This window comes from Phyllostomus hastatus, unplaced genomic scaffold, assembly GCF_019186645.2.
Source record: "Phyllostomus hastatus isolate PE091 unplaced genomic scaffold, TTU_PhHast_1.1 phas_contig_30, whole genome shotgun sequence".
Lineage (NCBI taxonomy): Eukaryota > Metazoa > Chordata > Mammalia > Chiroptera > Phyllostomidae > Phyllostomus > Phyllostomus hastatus.
In genome coordinates, this window is record NW_025333841.1 from 506859 (window position 1) to 528959 (window position 22101).

Consider the following 22101-nt stretch of genomic DNA (forward strand, 5'->3'; position numbering starts at 1 on the left):
AAAGTTTTTAATTTTGGTGAAGTCCAATTTATCTATTTTTCCTTTTGGTGCTTCTGCATTTGGTGTTATATCTAAGCATCCGTTACCAAACCCAAGGTCAAGAAGATTTACCCCTATGTTTTCTTCCAGGAGTGTTATGGTTTCAGCTCTTACCTTTAGGTATATGATCCATTTTGTGTTGATTGTTGTATATGGTATGAAGAAGGGGTCCAGCTTTATTCCTTTGCACGTGGAAATCCGGTTGCCACCGTACCCTTTGTTGAAGAGACTATTCTTTATCCATTAAACGGACTTGGCACCTTTGTTCGAAATCAATAGGCCACAGATATATGGGTTTATTTCTGGGCTCTCATTTCCATTCCACCGATCTATATGTCTATACTTATACCAATAACATGCTATTTTGATTACTGTAGCTTTGTAGTAAGCTTTGAAATTAGGAAGTGTGAAACCTCCAACTTCATTCTTCTTTTATCGAGATTTGGCTATTGAGGTCCCTAGACATTCCATGTGAATTTCAGGATGGATTTTTCGATTTCTGCCAAAAAGTCATTGAGATTGAATTGAATCTTTGAATTAGTCTAAGTAGTACTGACACCATAGCAAAATTAAGTTTTCCAATCTGTGAACACAAATGTATTTCCATTTATTTGTGTCTTCTTCAGTTTCTTTCAGCAACATTGTGTAGTTTTCAGTATACAAGTCTTTCACCTCCTTGGTTAAGCTTATTCCTAAGTATTTTATTCTTTCAGATGTTATTGTAAATAGAATTGTTTCCTAATTTCCTTTTTGAATTGTTTAGTGATATAGAAACACAACTGATTTTTGTTTGTTAAACTTCTACCCTGCAACCTTGCTGAATTTATTAGCTCCAGTATATTTGTTGTTATTGTGCAGTGTTTTTATTTGTAAAGAAAAATGAGAAAATTCTGAATATTTAGTATTAAGGGACAGGTTAAACAAACTATGGAGCATCCATATAATGTGACCACTTTAAGGAATGAGGTACATCGTCTTTTTGGTATGCCTGAAATACGTCACAATAAAAGCTGAATAAATAGTTCTTTGTGGATTGATATGGAAAGCTGTCCATGACATATAATAAAGTGAGATAAAACAGGTTGCCAAACAGTATGATACCATTCATGTAAAAGTCAAATGGTCACATATGCATAATGCCAGTTCTGTGGAGACAGGGATTGTTGTCTCTTTTGTCCACAGATGTAACCCCAGAGCCTGACACACTGCATGGTACATAGTAGGTGCTCAATATATATTTATGGAATAAATGAAAAAGAAGTCTGGAAAGATAAACACCAAACTGCTAATAGTGGTTATTACGGAGGTGTAAGGTTACGAGGGAACCATGATCTGTATTGCATATATACTGTATTTATTATGTTGCATATATTAAAACAGGTAGTTCCATTCATCTCTCTCTCTCTCTCTTTCCAAGTAGGTGGTAAAAAGAAAGGCACTGTGGGCTATGGGAGGAAAGGCCCTGGGCCTCTGAGGTAAACAGAGGTTTCTCATAGGCAGCCATTTTGGACCTGGGTCTCAGCGAGCTCCTTTCTGTTGTCCTAACAGCTTGCACAATCTTTTAAAGATGTAAATGTTATCAGACCACTCTTTGGTTTAAAATGCTTTTATAGCATCCTGGCTGGTGTGGCTCAGTGGACTGAGTGCTGGCCTGTGAACTGAAAGGTCCCTGGTTTGATTCCCAGTTAGGGCACATGCCTGGGTTATAGGCTGGGTCCCCGGCTGGGGGCGTGTATCTCTCACACATCGATGTTTCTCTCCCTCTTTTTCTCCCTTCCTTCCCCTCTCTCTAAAGATCAATAAATAAAATCTTTAAAACACTTTGATGTCTCCCTTACCTGCAAGATCAAGTCCAGCCTTCTCCACCTGGCACAGGAGGCCCTTTGTGGTCTGCCCCCTGTTATTTTACTTCCTCTCACTCGGTAATACATGTCTCCATTTTTTCTTATGGAAATTTAAAAATACACAAAGGTAGAGAGAATAGTATATTCAACCTCCATGTGTCCATCAAACCAACTTCAACAATGATCAACATTTTTCAAACTTTGTTTCATTAATCTCCACCCACCATCTGCTGCCACACACATACGTATTTCCCTCTCTGGAGTATTTTAAAATAAACTTCAGATATATTATTTCATTGTAGATACTTCCCTTTTTATCTCTAACAGTTGAGCACTTCAATATATAACTACCATACAGTTATTGTACTTAACAAAATCATCAATAATTCTTTAAAAATATTTTTATTGAATTCATTGGGATGCCATTGGTTAATAAAATTGTATAGGTTTCAAGTGTACAATTCTGTAACACATCCTCTGATACCATATTATGTTCGCCACCCCAAGTCAAGTCTCCTTCTATCACCATTTATCCCCCTTTACTCTATTCTACCTCCCCCACCCCCTTTCCCTCTGCTCATCACCATACTGTTGTCTGTGTCTATTGAGGTATCTTTCTTAATCCCTTCACTATTTCAATAATTTCTTAACATCACCTAGCCCATGTTCAAATTTCCCTTATTGTCTTAAAAATATCTTTGGACAGTTGCTTTGCTTGAATATTATCTAAGAAGAGAAGTATTCTGTGTTCCAGCAACATCGAACTGCTTGTCACTACCCTGAATTTCATGTGCCTTTGCCTGGAATGCCTGACCCTGTCACCTGGCTCAAGATCAGCTTAAATGTCATTGCCTGCTTGTAACCTTCATGATTGCCCCAGTCTAGATTGCCCGTCCCTCCTCTGTGTCCCATAATACCCAGAATATAAGACATTGCTTTGTCTTAGTACATAGTTCCTCCATTCCATAGAGATCATGCCAGGCACTAGGGGTACAGCAATCAAACTGCCAAAGCTCCCACACTCCTTGAGTGTGTATCTGTGTGTGTGTGTATAGGAATCAATAAAAATATGAATTAAATAATGATAAACGGTACAAAAATAAATGATAATTTGGAATAGAGAGGGCTAGGTGGTTACTGTTAGATGGGATGACCAGGGTATTTTACTAAGGTAGTGACATTGCGTCTGAAAACTGAATGAGAAGGAGCCAGTCTGGGGAAGACCTGGTCCTCCCAAGCAGAAAGACCCATATGTGCCTAGAGCCTAAAGCGAAGGGTCCCTGTCTTAACAGGTTCTATTTATGTCTGTCTTTACTTCTGCATCTGTAGATCTCATCCTTTCGGGAATCATAAAACCCCCTTTTGAGTGGTGAAAATTTCATAATAGTTTTGGCTCCTTGCCCCAGAAGAATGTACAAATGCACAATCACATGAATTTCCATACCAGGTCCCTAGTTCCTGAAGCCAGGGAACCTCAGGAAGATTCTCAGCCCAGACTGGGTTCCCGTTTAGGGCAAGAACAGTGTCTAATACTGATATCTAATATGTGCCTTCCTTCATTATCTCTTTGATTCTTTGAAACTACCGCATGAGGTAGGTACAGAGATATTCCTCCCATTTGATAGATGAGACTAAGGCTCAGAGAGAGTTACTTGGCCAACATCACATAGCTGCTGAGTGACAGGGAGGGGAATTAAACCCAGGCAGTCTGAAGCCCAAGTACCTATGTTGCGTGCATGCCAAGGCTCTGCTGGTCAGTTTGGGGCCCAGCACTGAGCAAGAGGTTAGGGACTTGTTCTTGGCAAAGGCGGGGAAGAAGGAGCTGCTGGAAATTTCTATGTAGGGGTTTAGAGATGTCAAAACCTTCCTGGTCTAGAAGGCTGTTTGCTTTCCTTCATTCTCTTCCTCCTCCCTGTCCTTCTCTTCCTCCTCCTTCCTTTTTTGTTGAATGACAATATTTGATTTTCTTATAAAGAAGCCTTTCTGCCTTAGAAAGAGTCTTTTAAATATAGATTTGGAAATATACTGCTTTCTCTGTGACAACTCACAATGAATGCAGCTGAGGCAGATCCATTCCCCCAAAGGGAAACTGGCTTGGGACTTTTCCGCTGGCTTTTAAAAATTTATTTATTTACTTTTTTTGGACCAGGTAATACATCCACATGGTTCAAAAATCAAAAGGTACAAAAAGGAACAGTGCAAGTCTCTCTTACTCCCCTACCACCTGCCATCTGGTTCCCCTGCCTGGAGGCAACCGAGGTGCCCCACTTTCGTGTGTGTATCTTTCCAAAGATGTTTTAAACAAATATAGGCATATTCTATATATATATATATTTTTTTTAATTGTTATTTTATTAACCCCTGGGTTGCAGGCACAGTCTAAACTTCTCCCTCTCTCTCTCATCTCTCTGGCCCCCATGTGGGCCTTGGAGATAGTAGAGGCCAGGGGTCTTCTGGGGGCATTGGGCTTTCCTCAGAGGTCAGCCTTTCCAGGCCTATGTTCATGGCAACCTCTCCTGCTCAAAATGCTTTCGACTCTTTTCAAAGTCCTTCCATCTGTGCTAATTTATCAGGCACTCACAATAGCCCATGAAGTGCAAGAACTATTCACCTCACTTTATGGGCAAGGAAACAGACCCAGAAAGGTTGAATAACTTGCTGAAAAGCACACAACTAATTAATGTTGTTTTGTGGTGAGGTCCTGGGAGCAGCATGTGGCTTGGTCCAGCTTGGACTTTGGAAGCAATAAGAAAGTTGTTTACTCCAAAGTCACAGTTTAAAAATATTTTAGTGGCACTAGATGTGGGGCAGTGGAAAAAGTAAGGGAACTCACAGTTCCAGCTGGGTTTGCTTCCTGGCTCTGCCACTTAAAACTTGGCAAGTTGCTTCACAGTTTGTAGCCTCAGTTTGCTAATCTCTGAAGTGGGGATGATAATACCTGCCCAGTAGGGTGGATAGTGACATAGTATAAATGGAAGCGATTTGCAAAATGGGGCACATTTGTAAAATGGTTATTGTGGTTGGTCCTTGCTGGCACAAAGGTGTCTGTCTCCCGAAGGGAAGACAGGCCCATATTGGATACAAAGTTGCCCACCCTCTAACCACCTTATCTAAGAAGACTGTCTCCAGCCCAGTGAGTTGGAAATCAGGAGCCATCCAGCCAGACAGCTCTTCCTCACCAGCTCAGAAACACCTGGCTGGTTAGAACAGGCTCAGGGCGTGAGCACAAACTCTTCTTCCTCAGCAAGTTCACTTTGACCTGTAAATTTCCGTGCAGATCAATTTTTAAAAGCGTCTTGATTTATTTTTCCTATTGTAAAACTAGACCATGTTTACCAGGGAAATTTTGTAAAATATTGAAAAGTAGAACAAAAATGAAACCATACTTATACCTTCCTCCCTCACAGAAGCCTGCCTCAGTCAATGTTTTGGTGTATTTCCTTTTAGCCTTTTTTCTCCTGGGCACTTGGGATAACTCGTAGCAGAGCAATTCTTTCTTCACAGCTTTAGTGAGGTATCATTGATCTACCAAGAGCTGCACATATTTCAGGTATACAATTTGATGAGTTTAGACTTGATCAGGGCAACTCTTAATCTGTCTTCCATGATTCATGAATGCCATGCCTACCGTTAAGTGTTTCGATTTTAATTTTTAAGAATTTCAAATGATCCTTAGTTCTTCTATTTATGGGATTTTTGTAGCCTATTTTTTTCCCCCAACAAGAATCTAATGAAAAGCTGTCCGGAAGGCCAGTGACATGATGTCTTCTCTTAGGAACAGGTCCAGCTTCTGAAATGCTGCAGCCAGCCCTGACCAGTATGGCTTGGTTGGGCATCCTTGAAGTAAAAGATCCCCAATTTGATTCCGGGTCAGGGTACATGCTTGGGTTGTGGGTTTGATCCCAGATGGGGTGCATATGAGAGGCAACTGATCGATGATGTTTCTCTCTGGCAACCAATTGATGTTTTTCTCCCTCTCTTTCTCCCTCCCCTCCCCTCTCTAAAAATAAATAAATAAAATCTTTTTGAAAACCCTGGGGCCAGAGTTGGGGGCTTTCTGCAGTGCCAGCTGTGGTCAGAAGAAGGTGGCATTGACTGCCCAGTAGGGAAGGGCTTTGTGTTGCTCAGGTCCATTTTGCTTGAAAGGAAAATGGAGCACTAAATATTCACCTCTTACCAGGTGGCTGACCCTCAGGGCTGAGGTATTCACAGGAATTTGGTTGATAACCTTGGGCGTGGGCCCCCCCCAAAGCCTTGGGATAGGAGAGCCTTTGAGATGATAAACCTTGGTGGGTGGTGTGTCTTGTAGGCTGGGAATTCAGAGATCTCATTTCCCTTCCTTGTCCTCCCCTCCACCCCCACTGCCCCATTCAGCACCTACTTCCTCTTCTATTTTTTAACCACCATTCTTTTTGGTATAAGTGAAACTGCCTTTAAGCCTACAGTATATAATTAGAATAGTGGGCATTTGAAGTGACTGGTATTCCTAGCTGACCGGCACCCCGATGCTGTTTAATAAAAGGTTGACTGTTACCACCCGGAACACATTCAAGGCTTTTCCCACTGCCTTAGCAGAATGACCCCCCACCAACCCCAGAGGCCTGGTGAAATACAAGTCACCCTACATGGCTTGGCTCAAATATCATCCCCTTTGAATCTCTTTGGGATCCTGTCTAGGCAGGGCAACTTGCCATCTCTTCAGTGCTCCCACAGCTCTGGATTCAGGTTGGTAACTGAACGTGAAACATTTTGGGATCTGGTCTTTTCCCTCCTCTTTTGCCTTGGCTGGGAGTTCCTCGAGAGCTAGGATGGGGCTGTGTCCTTTTCTCCTATCCCAGTCTTCATTTCTCTCTCATTACCTCCATCATTTTGCCATCTTGCCTTCTCGCTGAGGTTACAGTAACACCAATGCATCATAACTGTAACCCATTTTCATCACTCAACAGGGAAGTATTCTATCTATTCATCAAAACGCCCCTCTTCCACCTGACATGCCATCTGCCCTTCCCATCCCTCAGTCACTCCTCAGGCAGGGGCAGGTTCTCCCCGGGTGCCAGCAAGACCTTCTCCATGGTTGCAGCGCCTGTATTCCCGTGAGTCCTAGATGGGCCCTAGCACAGGACAGAGCTCAGTCTTCTGTCCTCAGGACTTAGTGGGGATGCAACAGTTCCTCAGTGGGGCCCAGCACTCAGAGTCAGCTTCCTAGGCTGGACCAGAGTAGAGCACGGAAGCAACAGGGTTGTTCTTGACACTTCAGGGAGAGGAAATGGTTTGAACTGTGTGCTGTCAGCCATACTTTGTAGTGAGGACAATGGGACAATGAGGTAGGTTTTCAAAGATTTTATTAAAAACAAAATTGATCAGTAATCCTAACAACAAAAGAGGTGGACTTCTTCCCACCTCCCAATCTACTACCATTCCCCTTCATCAAGGCTCCAGCTGGAGGTTCTAAGGCCCAAACCTGCCTCTCTGCTCCCCTCAGTCCCACAAACTGCTGACTAAACCTCCATGCTTTCCTCCAGCTTCTGATCTGTCTCCTTTAAGAAAATAAAAATACCCCCTCCCAAACTTGTTGAAAAATAATTTTCAAAGATTAAAACAGCATTTGTGTGTGTGTGTATTTTTTTTAAATAAACACTTTAAATGTTGGAAATCTCCCTCTCCCCCTAGGCCTAGTTGAGCCTCTAGGGTGCCTGCCTGCCTCACCCCAGGAGGCCAGCTGCCACTTGGTGCCCCTTGGAAATTTTCAGGAAGTAATTTCTTCCAAATTTCCCCTGCAGTCACAAATTCCACACACTGCTCACATAAACACACTGTCTTCATTATAGGCACTGCTCTTCGGCTCTGGAAACCTGATCTCTTTTTGTCAACTAGACCACATGCTTCAGATTCCCTGCAAACAGGAGAGAAAACAAAATTCAAATTCAGGTAACATATGTGAATTACACCTCAATAAAGCTGTTAAAAAAAGCTCTTGCATGTTGGGACTTGTCCTCTTGCTGTGTTAGGGAACACAGAGACCCCAATGTATGAACCAGCAAGCCCAGGCTAGCCTGCTGGATGGTAAAAGACATATGGCCCATGTACCCCAGCAACCACCAGTCACCCATAAGACATATGAGTGAGGCCTTTGACAGTCAACTGAATGCAGTGCTGGGTGAACGCAGCCCAAACCAGCAGAAGAACCACCCAGCTGAGCTCAGCCCAGTTGCCAGTCTACAGAGTCATGAGCTAAACAAATGATTGTTTTAAGATACACACACATTCAAGCAACACTGTTTAGAGTTTATACTTCACTAACTGCATGAAATCTTCCCCCACTCCCAACCTTTCTTCTCCCCTTAATAGGACACAACCCTCCTAGTATTTTCTCTTGTGAATATCTCTGGAATATGAATTGGGGGCTTTTCCCTGCCCTCAGGCCTAAGTCTTTGAGGGACAAGTGAATGGGCTCTAGGAATGGAAAGTTTGCTCACTTGGTCTTCTGCAGTGTTCTCCTTGCCCCTTTCCCCAAGCAGAAACACTGGGCTCCCACCCCTATTGACCATTTCTCCTCTGAAACAGGAAGAATGCCCTATGAGGGCAGGGACCTGAGCTGTCTTACTTCCATTTGATCTCCAAAGCCTAGCACATTGTCTTACACAAAGTATGTGTTCAATAAATGACAGCATAAATGGATGAATAAAAGAAAGGAAGGAAGGAAAGAAAAAGCAAGTTAGCCCTTAATACCTATCTGGTTTTAATTTTAATTTTGTTAACATAAAATACAATAGACTTCTTTGTATGTTCAGTTCTATGATTTTTAACGTGTATAAATTCATGGCAACCACTGACCTATTCTATATCCCTATCAGACTGGCTTCTGGCAAGTGGCATAATGCTTTGAGTTTCATGCAAATTTGGGGGGGCACTTAACTTTTAAATTTTTAAATTCTTATAGATTTACAGGAAGTACCCTTCATCAAGATTCTCCAAGTGGCAAAATGTTACATAATTATTATTTACTATGAAAACTAGAAAACTGACATTGGCACTAGTAACAGATTTCACCAGTTCTACATGTACTCCTTTGTGTGTGTGTGTGTGTGTGTGTGTGTGTTTGTATACAGTTCTATGCCTTTTTATCACATGTACATGTAACCCCCACCACAAGCAGATTCAGATGTATTCCATCCCCACAAAGATTTCCCTAATGCTACCTGGTTACAGTACCCCTCCCACCCTCACCAAACCTTGAGATTATCTTTTTCACTCAGCATACTGCCCTTAAGATCCTTCCAAGTTATGTGCATTGTTTCTTCTTTGTTTTTTTTACTTATATATTTTTAAAGATTTTATTTATTTATTTTCAAGGGGAGGGGAAAGGAGGGAGAAAGAGAGGGAAAGAAACATCGATGTGCAAGAGAAACATCGATTGGTTGCTTCTCACACCCCCCCAACTGGGGTCCCAGCCTGCAACCCAGGCATGTGCCCCAAACTGGAACCGAACCCATGACCCCTCAGTTTGCAGGCAGGCGCGCTCAATCCACTGAGCCACACCAGCCAGGGCTGTTTGTTCTTTTTTTGTTGCACAGTAGCACTCCAAGGTATGGATGTAACACAGTTTAAGCATTCAGCCATTGAAGGACATCTGGGTTGCTTCCAGGTTTTGGCTCTCACACATAAAGCAGCTATCAACATTCATGTACAAGTGTTTGTGTCAACATGGTTTTCATTTCTCTGGGATGAATGCCCAAGAGTGTAGTTGCTGGGTCGTTGCATGTTTAGTTTTAGAAGAAATTGTCCAACTGTTTGACAGAGTGGCTATACCATTTTGCATTGCCACCAGCAGTGTATGAGTGATCTACAGTCTCAGCAGTCTTGTCAGCATTTGGTGGTGTCACTACCTTTTATTTTGGCCATTCTGCTAAGTGCATAGGGATCTCTCATTGTGGTCTCAATCTACATTTTTTAAATAGCAAATGATGTTGATTATCTTTCCATATGTTTATTTGCTGTCTTACATCCTCTTTATGTCTTTTGATAACTGGGGTTTTTTTTTTACTGATTAATTTTGGATATTTCTTTATACATTCTAGGTACAAATCTGTTGTTTGATATATGATTTGCAAATATTTTATCTCAGTATGTAACTTGTCTCTTTATTCTCATAGCTCTTGCAAAGCAAAACTTAATCTTTTGGGGTTACACTTTTGGTGTTTTAAACCTCTAAGCTAACAATCTCTGGGTAAAATTTGATTCTTCATCTCATAGTTCAAGCCCCCTCCACCTGTTACGAGTTGCCATGCCTATCCTCAAGGTGCTTCTCAAATCTGTCCTCTCCTTTCTGTTTCACTGCCTTTACCTTTGTTGTATTTCCCATCACTCAGGCCACTGCAACAGCCTCTTAACTGGTGCTTCCACCTCTGGAGCTGTTCCCTACTCAGTTCAATAGCTGTGACCACATCATGCCTGCCCTGCTTCCAGAAACCCCCACAAAATTTCGGCAGCTCCCAACTACCTATGAAGGAAGTCCAACACCTTAGCTTAACTGTGCCTTTCTATACTTTCTTATCTCCATGTGGGCCTTTGGTTGTGGCGTTGCCTGTGCCAAGGAAAACCTACAGGGCATTCTGGTGCTGAAGCTAGGGTCTTTCCATCTGTGAGTGTAGCCAGAGCTTGATGAATGAGTAGATGCGTGGATAAACAAAATTCCACGTCCAAGTGTTCTAGCAACACATGTTTACACAAAGGAAAGGTGGGTGCTGTGTTCTCTGCTGCTCTGTCTCACTCCCCAGTTACATTTGGAGGCAATTAAGAAAAAACAACAAATAATTTCCACCAAAAGTTGATGATGAGCAATACTGAGTTTGGGTAACAATAAAAATGCAAGCTTAAATAATTCCCATTGTTTTCCCCTCACATCTAGCTTTTCCAGTGGTGGGTGGTAGCCTGAGAAAATTCTAAAGGCCAGCATGTCTGGGGCCTGGGGATATACAGTGTATAGACCAGAAAGGGTAAACTCAATTGCCTGTAGAGGCCAAGAATGTATAGGGTGTGAGTAAAGCAGACTAGGGGCAAGATACAGGGAGCCCTCTTGATCCTTTTTCTTTTTTTTTTTTTCCCTACTTTGAATTGTGACATGAGTATAAGAAATAGTTCCCCCTTTTCATAACTCTGTTACAAAAGAGAACAAAACCAAAACAGTGTCAGAGAGGTGATAAATGGAAACTCATACTTGGCCTAGAGTAAGGGATGCGAAAAGGAGTGGTGGGGTCTGTGGCAAACGGGAAGGTACATGCTTAACAAAGGGGGTAGCTGCTACTCAGCTCTAGCCATTCACACTTGTGCAGGAATGTGGGCCCAGCCAGATCTTTCCACTTTCCAAGAGAAGTCAGAAATTCAAATTTTAATGTAGAGTTTCCACAGTGTTAAATGTGGACCACTGATGGGTTTAAATTTGTAAATGTGTGGGACATCAGTATATGAGGCCAAACAAAACAGTTTTGGAGGCAAGACGTGGCTCACAGGCTCCCAGTTTGTGATCTCCAGGACAGTTCTGACTTACATCTATGGCACCCCATTTCACTCTCAAATATCCTGGTTTGGACAATAAATTATATCGTCACTCTACCTCTGTTGTATAAGAGGGAGTACTGAATTGGGACTGAGGAGGCCTAGATTCTACTGATTCATCAACTGACTGACTCATTTGTTCATCCATTTATTCAATAAACATTTATGGAGTGTTTATTCTTTGCCAGGTACTAGGTGCTGGTAAGCACTCTCTGCAATCTTTTTTAATTAATAGACTTTATTTTTAGAGCAGTTTTAAGTTTACAGAAAAACTGGGCAGAAAGTACAGAGAGCTCTTGAATTGCCGCTGCCTCCCTCCTCCCCTGGTAGGCAGTTTTCCCTATTATTAACATCTTGCATTAGTGTGGTACATTTGTTACAGTTGATGAATGAATAGCAATGCTTTATTATTAAGTCCATAGTTTACATTAGGGTTCACTCTTGGTGTTGTACAACTCTATGAATTTTGACAAGTGTATAATGTTATGTATCCACCATTACAGTGTTATACAGAATAGTTTTACTGCCTTAAGAAAAACCTGTGCTCCCTTTATTCATCTCTCCCTTCTTTCCCCCAAAGTCCTAGCAATCACCGATCTTTTCACCGTCTCTGTAATTTTGCATTTTCCGGAATGTCATATGGTTGGAATCATACATCATGTAGTCTTTTCACAATGGCTTCCTTCATTTAGCAATACTCATTTAAGTTTCTTCCACATCTTTTTGCAGCTTGATAACTCATTTCTTTTTAGGTCTGAAAAATATTCCACTGTCTGGATGTACCAGTTTGTTTATCCTTTCACCTAATGAAGGACATATTGGTTGCAACCAACCTTTGGCTATTCTGAATAAAGCTGCTATAAACATTTGTGTGCAGGTTTTTGTGTGGACGTGAGTTTTCCACTTATTTGAGTAAATAGCAATGGGCACAATTGCTGGATCATATGTTAAAACTATGTTTAGCTTTTTAAGAAACTGCCAAAGTGTCTTCCAAAGTGGCTGTACCTTTCTGCATTCCCACCAGCAATGAATGAGAGTTCCTGGTGCCCTGCATCTATGTCAGCATTTGTTGTCGTTGGTGTTTTGGTTTTAGCTATTCTAATAGGGGTGTAGTGGTATCCCATTGTTTTAATCTGTAATTCCTTAGTGACATGACAGTGAACAAATTTTCATACACTTATTTGCCATCTGTATATCTTCTTTGGTGAGGTCTCTGTTAAAGATTTTGGCCCATTTTTAATCAAGTTGTTTGTTTTCTTATTGTTGACTTTTAAGAGTACTTTGCATATTTTGGATACCAGGCCTTTACTGGATATATGTTTTGCAAATATTTCACTCAGCCTGTGGCTTGTCTTTTTATTCCTGTCATCTTTATTTTTTTTAAAATGCAGAGCATCATTGTTCAATAAAAATTTCTTTGGTGATAGAAATGGTCTATATCTGTACTGCCTAATATGTTAGCCACTAGTTACATGTGGCTATTGAGTACCTGAAATGTGCAACTGAGAGGCTGGATTTTATATTTTATTGGCTTTTAATTGACTTAAATTTAAATGGCCATATGTGGTGACCTTATCAGACAGCACAGATACAGAACAGTTCCCTTGTGTTTTTTATCTTCATGACATGGACTAAGAGTCAGCCTCATTTCCTCCTCCATTTACAACCTCCCTTTCAATCCGTTGGCAAGTACTGTGAATTCTACCTTCACTGTATATTCCAAATCCCCCCACTTCCTTCCATCCTTCACTGCTATAACCTTACTCCGAACCACTATCTCCCCTTACATGACCATGCTGTAGCAGCCAGAGTATTTTGTTAAAACTTGGGTCAGACCACATCACTCGTGTGCTCAAAACCCTGTATGGCTTCCAATCACACCTATAATAAAATCCAAATTACTTAGCTGCCAAGCCCTGCAGGCTCTGGCTCCTGTCTCCAGTCTCCTGCCACAATCCTCTTTACTCACTCTGTTCTAGCCACATGGAGCATCTTTGTGTTGCTGGAACACATGAGTCATTTTTCTTTTTTTTCCCTTTAATTCCATTTATTTTTATGAATAACTGTCATTAATACACCAGCAACTGGCAGGATTACAAAAGATACAAAAAAATAGAAGAATGTTAGCCTTCAATAAAACTAGAATCTGAGCTGAAGGCTGCTGATCAGAATGTCTCACACTTAGCACTGTTCTGATGGTAGCTGAGAAATAGGTTTACTAGACTGTAAATAATTCATATAACTCAGAGAAGTGTAACTTAGAGTTCAAAATCTACACATGAAGCTACAACGCACTGACATTTTCATTAAGTAATTTTGCTATTGACAAACATTTGTTTAGGGTTATATAATACTCTCAAAAGGGAAAGCGGGAAGCTGTTTAAATTGTAGATTTTTTAAGCAGCAAGTTGAGATTGTTTTGGTAAAATATTTAATTAGTTATTTTTGTAGATCCAAAAATGCTACCTCGGTTTTTCAGAGCACAAGAGAATGCTAAAGGAAGTCAAAAGGCATAGGGATGTTTCAATATAAATCCATCCCAACTCCTGGAAAACAACTGATGCAGTGTGAAACCATCTCAAAGAACAGTGCTAGTAGGAATAAGAGACTTGTGGTCTAATTCAGTTTTCACTTTGACTTCTAGTGTATCTCTTAGTAAGAATGTGGAGAAAACCAGGGAAATTCCATTCCTTTAACAACTGTCTATAAGAAGAAGGAAAGAAACGAGGAAGTTAATATAGAGTGATGGGCCTCGAGTCATTTTTTTCTTCTCAGGGCTTCCCCCTTCTTTGCACTTGCTGTTCCTTCCACCTGGAATGCTCTGTCCCTGACTGTTCCAATTTCTAACTCTTCTTGTCATTCAGGTCTCAGTTCAAAAGTCACTTCTGAGAGGCCTTATGACCGCCAAATCTAAGCAGCCACCCCCATTCACTCATTTTCTGCCATGTCATCTTATTTTATGTTCTTCAAAGCACTTAGCACACTGAAAACATCTTGTGTGCTTATTTGCTTGTTAACTGTCTCCTGTCACAAGCTCTCTGAGGGCAGGGACCTTGTCTGTCTTGTTCATCACTCTGTTGTTAGCACCCTTAACAGTGTCTGGCACATAATAAGGGCTAAATAATGAACATCTGTAGAGTTATCAGGGCAGCTGATAAAGTGCTTTCCCATTCAGTCCATAGAGGCTTAAAGCTTGGTCATTGCTCTTAAGGCCCTTATAAATATGGTTGGAGTGAGCCAACATAAGCTTTCAGAAGGAGCATCTGTGCCACCTGGCTAGGTGGCAAATGAGTTCTGAAAACAGTGTCCTAGCAGTTTGGAGTAATGCTGGAGGTGACCCTAGGACACTTGGAGGCTGCATGGCACCATAGAGGAACACAGAAATGAATTTAGGACTGCTGAAAAGTGTTCCCATAGCTTCCATCATATGAATACCCCTTTCAGAAATGTCATCATACCTACCTAACATCTGTACACAGTAGTAACAATAATAAATATTTTGGGCTTATCTATCCTCAATAATAATTAGTACTAATAATAGTACCTGATGTGCTTAACTACATTTTAAAATATACATTAAACTAAATATGACTATTAAAATGAAAAATGTCTTTGTGCCACCTCAAACTGTCTCTCATACAGAGGAACATAGGGCACATTTTGGGGAAAAAAATCATTGTAGGGATTGCTGTTGGACTACTGGTGCCCAGGCTGCTCTGCCACCATCAGCCTCTACAGCCTCTAGTATCTGAGGATCTTGGATGGTGCACACCCACCCCCCCACTCATCTTCAGCCATTTAGCTCGCTCAGCCCAATCTGGTCCCCATCTCGGTTCATTAATTTTACAAGCCTTTACTACTGATGCCGACAATGTGTTAGGCCCAGTGCTGGGTTCTGGGGTTATGGAAGAGAGCAAGACATGGTTCTTCCCTCAAGAAGGTCTCAGTCCAGTGAGGAAGGCATAAATGGAGACAGACACATCATAGTCCATAGCAGTGTCGCAATAAAATACTAGTCTGTACAGAGTGCCAAGGGTATACAAAGAGAGGATGTGGAAGGCTTTACAGAGGAGGTGGGATCTTGAAGAGCAAAGCAGGACAGAATGTTCCAGGAAGTAGGAACAGAGCAGGATGTGTAAAGGTAACTGCAAACTTTTTGTGGCCAGAGCACAGGATGAGGGTTGGGGGAGGTGGTGGCAAAAGAGCTGGAGAGTTGGCTACAGGCCAGATCATCAAGGGCCTAGAAGGCCATGGTCTTATCCCAGAGGCCGTGGGGAACCTCTGAACCGCTTTGTAAGATGGAGAGGAGGCTCATCTAGTGTGATCTAGGGCTAGAGCAAGTTTCGCAGCTGCTGCCCCATCACAACCACACTGGAGGGTCTCATTCTCTACTGGGGAATGATGGCAGAACAAAAGATTTCTATGAGGCATGTGCTGATATGGATGGCCGATTTAATTTTAGCTCTTAATTGTCAACTGCACTGCTTGTCTTGGAATGTAGATCCCTCCTGTCATCAGAAAGCCTTTCAATGACAATTAAGTATAACCACCAATTACCACTTGTCTGCCTCTGACCTGAATTAGAACCTGAGGCTATGGATTAATCCCACCAGGCTTCTGGCATTTACAGGATATCAGCACGTAAAGGATGTTCCCCTGATGGTTAGGGTGCTCTGGTCTTAGCTTGCAAGGGACTATTGCAACCTCAAATGGAATCGAAGCAATTTCTAAAATAGTCTATGATTCACTTTTTCTCCCCTCCTGGGCCTGAATCTGCTGGATCCATGTGGAGGGATAGGCACAAGTAACTGAGGTGACATCACAGAAGTGGGCTGTTTGCCTGCCAGCCAGCCAGCCAGCCAACCTATGGAGCTCAGCCTCCAAGTGTTTTATCTGCTGGGCAATGCCTCCCAGGCATTTTGGAGTTACAGCTCCACGTTCTTTGGTCCATGTGCTTTCGCCACATTTCTTTTTCAGACAAAAATACTGGGCTGGGAAATCCAGGATAATGGGAATAGCAGTGGCAGGAAGAATAATACGGCCTTACATCTGTATAATGCTTTAGAGTTGTGAAAGCCATTTGCTCCATTTTGCTCCACCCAAACACCAGTGGGAAATGGAAGCTGGGATTTTAGGCCTGAACTGGAGACAAACTCTTGCTCTCTTGCGCAAAGGAGCTAAATGCTAACATTCCCTATTCACCTCGAGGCACATCATGATTAGGTCTTGGATGCTACTAGAAGGTCATAGACACTCCCTTCAGCTTCTAGGTGCTTCCTGGAAGATAAATTCTCAGGACAATTGCCTGGCAGGCACAGTCTATTAACCATGCCATCCTGATTGAGCCAGCAAGGACTGCCAGTCTTAGCACTGCCAACTCCTTCTGCACACTCTGGTTTACAGTCCCAGTGGTCCCAAAGACCTTTACTGGAGCCAAAGGCATAGCTGCTAACTGTGGAGCCCTGAAGGTAGGGTGTGTCATGAACATCTGGAAGTGCCAACAGCTGCCAGAGTAGCTCGAGGGCCTGTGAAAGGAAAAACCACCGTTCGAGTCATATCAGCCATCACTGCAGATCCTGAAGTGAAGGGCCACTGAGCCCAGCCATGAACAGCTGAGGAGTGGGGTGGAGGAGCCATAAAAATAGTTCTGCAGTGGTCTCATGTTTGCTCTGTGATCTTCCAGCACCTGGTCCCGGCATAGCTTGGAGTCCCCAGTGCTCCAAGTCAGCATGAGGTCTCCCGGCCTAGTTCCTTCCTCTAAACCACCCCAGCGTCATGGCTTCCAGGCAAGAAACCAAAGGGGTAGCATGCTTTTGTTTTGCCCTCTTGGTTTATATTAGAGTTCAGTATCGTGCATGTGTGGATGTGTGTTGGAGGCGGTGGAGGACAATGATAGAAGCAGTGAGCCATAAACGCTCAGCCATACTGCGAGAGTGGCAGGTGCTCCTGCCCTTGTTGCTGTAGCTGCCACCACCACCAGTGCAAGACCATAGGTGCTGGTCAGTGCCACGAAAACATCTTTGTAAACCAAAATGCCACATGCAGGCAATTCTGTCTGTTGGAAATCTTGGAGGAGTATATAAGCAACCCTTTTGAAAGTTGAATCTGTAAACCTATATGTGGAAAGTGACTGGCAGAACAGAGTATTATCCCTCCAAAGGACAGAGGCCTCCCAGAACTTGTTTTCCAGCTCACGGGGGATATGTGTGCCTATGAAAATAGATTAAGGATAACCACCTCAGCCTATTTTAGAGATGTGAATAAAAATCTTGGCTTGGGACTGCCTCCTCTCTGGTTGACTGATTTTTCAATTGATTTGTATTTATTAGCTAATGAAATTAAAGTTGTAAAAATGATAACAGAAACACAATAAATCTCTCCCACAACTGGCTGTTTCTATGTCACTATGGTGCATTCCTCACTTTGATTACTTCAAAGTCTATTATTTTGTTCTCAATTATTCTGTTTTTCTGGCACAGGAGAAAATCAATTTGTTTTATTTTCTCTTATTCATGCACTCAATTATGCTCTTCGGGCACATTTAATCACTTTGATGTTTTCATTTTATGGCCTGTCTCTAGGCACTTCAGCTGCATTGCTGCCAACGGGCAAGCAGGACTAATTTGCATGTCACAATAGACTTGAAATTCTAACTCAATTTAGAAATCTTTATGAAATCTCCCTCCAAAATATGCTTGAAGCTGCAAAGAGGCAGAAGGATGCTGGAAACCAGAAGCCTACAAAGATGCTCCCCTTTCTCAAAACACTTGAGGGCTCTTTAGTGGCCTGACTCTAGATTGGGGATGTCCCTGTCCAGGTACAGCAGAGGAGTGCACAGGATGGGATGTCTGCAGAGCTTCCTCTGGAACTTTGTGGCGCGAATCCTGCAAAGGCTGCCCCTTGGCAGCAAGGCCAGAAAGGCTGGGCCTGCCTACTCTGGCATAAAAAGCCTCTCAGCGCTGCTGGATTTGGCTGCTGTGCTACAGACAGCACCTGAGTCTCAGTTGGTTAAAGGGCCTCTGGGTAGACTGAGAGAATTGTCAACAATTAGGTATTCCAGAACCTGGAGTGGTTTACCTTATTTTCTCTAATAAGTTCCAACCTCCCTTTAGCCCCTGGATAATAGAGCTAAAGGCTGGAGGGGAATGAACGATATAATTGCTTTAGGCATGTACTTTGGGCAAGCAGAAAAAAAAAAGTGCTTAATTAAACACATTAGAGCCTCCAACTGTTCTTCAAAAGTTCTTGGTTTGTTGTATGAAACAAGCAGCAGCTCCATCAGGCAGAAGAAAAATTCCATATTTCCTCTTCTAAACTTTGAGTATGATCTTCAGTTTCTTGTGTGGAATCCCAGCTCTCTCACTTACTTGCTGTGTGACTTGGCACAAGCTAATCAACCTTCTTAAGCCTCAGTTCTCTCATCTGTTAAATGGGGTAACACCATTATCTACCTCAGAGACAGATTTGTTTCCCAAACTCCAATACTGTCAAAAATGTCACCATATTCATAGACTACTTGTATCTCTCATGCTGACTCTTTTTTTAACTTAACCCCATCTTATAATATCTGTGAAATCAAAAAGACTTTGATGAGATAATTATATTTCTAATTCACATTAAAGCATATATATTAAACACACCAAATTTATTCCTGCCTTGGGGGCTCTGATTCTGCTTTTCCCCTACATCTAGATAATGTTCTTCACCCCAATTTCTGCAAAGCTCTTTCCGTAATTCATTAAGCTCTATTCCCAAATGTCACCTCCTCAGGAAGGCCTTTACTGACCATCCAATCTAAAATAGCACCCGTTCTGAATTTCTCAGTAGCCAATTTAAATATTTACTTATTTGTTTATTGTCTATCTCCCCAACTAGAATTTAAGTTCCACAATGGGAAGGCCTTTACCTGTTTTATTTATATTTTTATCACTGGTGGCTATAATAGGGCCTGGCACATAATAACACCAAATACATATTGGTTGAATGAATGAAATATTAAAATTTAAAATTGGCCTAGCAGTTACCAGGCTCCCCTTTCACCCCACCGTGGTGGTGTCAGAGCAGGCAGGGTGGAAAGCCAGGACTTTCATCCTTGTGTCATGGCAAGGATGACCATCCAATACTGTGCCAGTAGGGGCCACATGGGGAGCAATAACAAGGTGTCACTCCCATTCCTGGTCAGGTTGATATCAGTGAAGGTATAGTGAGGATCCTGAATTTTTACTCCTGCCCAACAGTATTGAGGTACCCAACTCCTAGGCTGTCAATGGCAGCTGAGTGGGGAACCTAGACTTTAATCCCCACCTAAAGGTAATGGGGTAATGCCTCATTCTCCTGCCTGTGCGGTGTCAGAGGAAGCCTGCTAAAACAGAAGATTTAAATAAGATGTAGGGTTTTATAAAAGTATCCAAAATGTTCAGGATACAATAGAAAAGCATTCATACCAAGAACAGGGAACCCTCGACTTGAACGAGAAAAACACAATCACCAGATGTCAGCATAGAGATGACACTGATACTGGAAAAATCTGACAAGAAGTTTAAAGCAGCTGTCATAAACATATGTCAATGAGCAAGAGTGAACATACCTGAAACAAATGAAGAAAATAAGAAGCCTCAACAAAGAAATAGAAGAAATAAAGAAAAACTAAATGGAAATTTTAGAACTGAAAAGTACAATGAGTGAAGTAAAAAACTGAACAGATGGGCTCAACAGCAGCATGGAGGGGGCAGAAAAAGAATCAGCAAGCTGGAATATAAAATAATAGAAACTATCCAGTTTGAACAAAAGACGAAAAATAGTCTGAAAAAAATGAGCGGAACCTTGTGGGACTATTGTAAAAGATCCAATATTCATGTCACCAAAGCCCCAGAAGAAAAAGAGCGAGTGGACTGAAGAAGTATTTGAAGAAATAATGGCTAAAGATTGCCCAGACTTGGCAAAAGACACATACCTACCTACTGAACTTCAAACCTTGGGTATAAACCCAAAGAAATCCACACCAAGGCCTACCACAATCAAATTCCTCAAAACTAAAGAAAAAGAGAAAATCCAGAAAGTACCAAGTGAGAAATAAAGACTTACCTATAAAGGAAAGATAATTCAAATGACAGTGGTTTTCTCATCAGAAATTATGGAGGCCAGAGGACATGGTACAACAGTTTTCAGGTGCTAAAAGAAAAGAACTGTAAACCCACAATTCTATACCCAGTGAAAATGTCCTTCAGGAATGAAGGGGAAATAAAAATATTCTCAGAGGAAGGAAAACAAAGAGAATTTGTTGCTGCCAGACCTACCCTAAAAGAATAACTAAAGCAAGTTTTTGAAATGGAAAGTAAATGACAAAACAAGGAATCTTGGAACATCAGGAAGGAAGAAAGAACAATAGAAAGAATAAAATTGTGGTTAAATATAATACATTTTTCTTCTCTTGAGTTTTCTAAATCATTTTTGGTGATTGAAACAAAAATCAAAATACTGTTTGATATATTTCTTAATATATCTATTAGAAATATTTAAGACAATTATAAATGGAGGAGAGGAAAGGGACTTAAAGGCAGGTAGGGTTTCTACACGTCAATCCTTTCTATTTTGCTACAGATTAGAAAGGAAGAAATGAAACTCTCTATTTGCAGATGAATGGTGATCTATGTAGCAAATCTTAAAGGATCTACAAGAAAACCTAGAACAAATCAATGAGTTCAGCAAGGTCACAGGATAGAAGCACAATGTACAAAAACTATATTTCTATATACTAGCAATGAACACATGGAAACCAAAGTGAAAAATACAATGACTCCAAAAAAGAAAGCCCTGGCCCTGGCTGGTGTGGGTCAGTGGATTGAATGCTGGGCTGTGAACCAAAGCTTCACTGGTTCGATTCCCAGTCAGGGCACACACCTGGGTTGCAGGCCAGGTCCCCAGTGGAGGCGTGTGAGAGGCAACCACACATTGATGTTTCTCTCCCTCTTTTTTCCCTCCCTTTCCCTCTCCCTAAAATAAATAAACAAATACAGTCTTTTTTAAAAAAGAAAAAAGAAAAACTTAGGTATAAAGCCTGCTCAGGATCTGTAGGTTGAAAATTATAAAATGCTTATGAAAGAAATCGAAGAAAGTAAATGGAAAGACATACCATGTTCATGGATTGGAAGACTCAACATAATCAAGTTATTAATTCTCCCCAAATCAATATACAGGTTTAACACAATTCTTAACATTAAATTTGCATTAAATTTTTTGTAGCTATACAAAAGATTATTCTGAAGTTTATATGAAAAGGCCAAGGAACTAGTATAACTAAAACAATTTTGAAAAAGAAGAAAGGGGAACCACTATACCTGATTTTAAGATTTATTATATACCTACAGTAATTAAGACTGTGGGGAAGATAGATACACAGATCAATGGGGCAGAAGAGAAAACTCAGAAAGACTGAGACTGGGACTGAGACAGTTACTTTGGAGTGAAGAGAATTTTGGAAAGGGAGGTAGACCTATGGAGCTGTCTGGATTTTCTGCCCTTCTACTGGACAGAAGAGGTTTTTTAAAATTTTGAGTCAAAGGAAGATCTGCTTTGCAGGTCAAATGGAAGCACCCTAGAATTACTAGAAGTCCCTGACAAAGGCAACAGCACCTGAGACATATAAAATATTCATTCTCCAGTC

At 41.5% G+C, this 22101-nt stretch overlaps 1 protein-coding gene across 2 annotated transcripts in view; it reads right to left on the reverse strand.

Annotated features, from left to right (window-relative positions):
* Nucleotides 1-7208: 7208 nt before the first annotated feature.
* The window catches only part of HDAC8 (histone deacetylase 8), a 240392-nt gene continuing 225499 nt past the window's right edge, over nt 7209-22101 (reverse strand). For both annotated transcript variants that reach the window (XM_045839416.1, XM_045839418.1), the window contains exon 11: nt 7209-7776. In XM_045839416.1, coding sequence (XP_045695372.1) covers nt 7754-7776 — 23 coding nt within the window. In that variant the 3' untranslated portion in view covers nt 7209-7753. The remainder of the gene's footprint in view (nt 7777-22101) is intronic.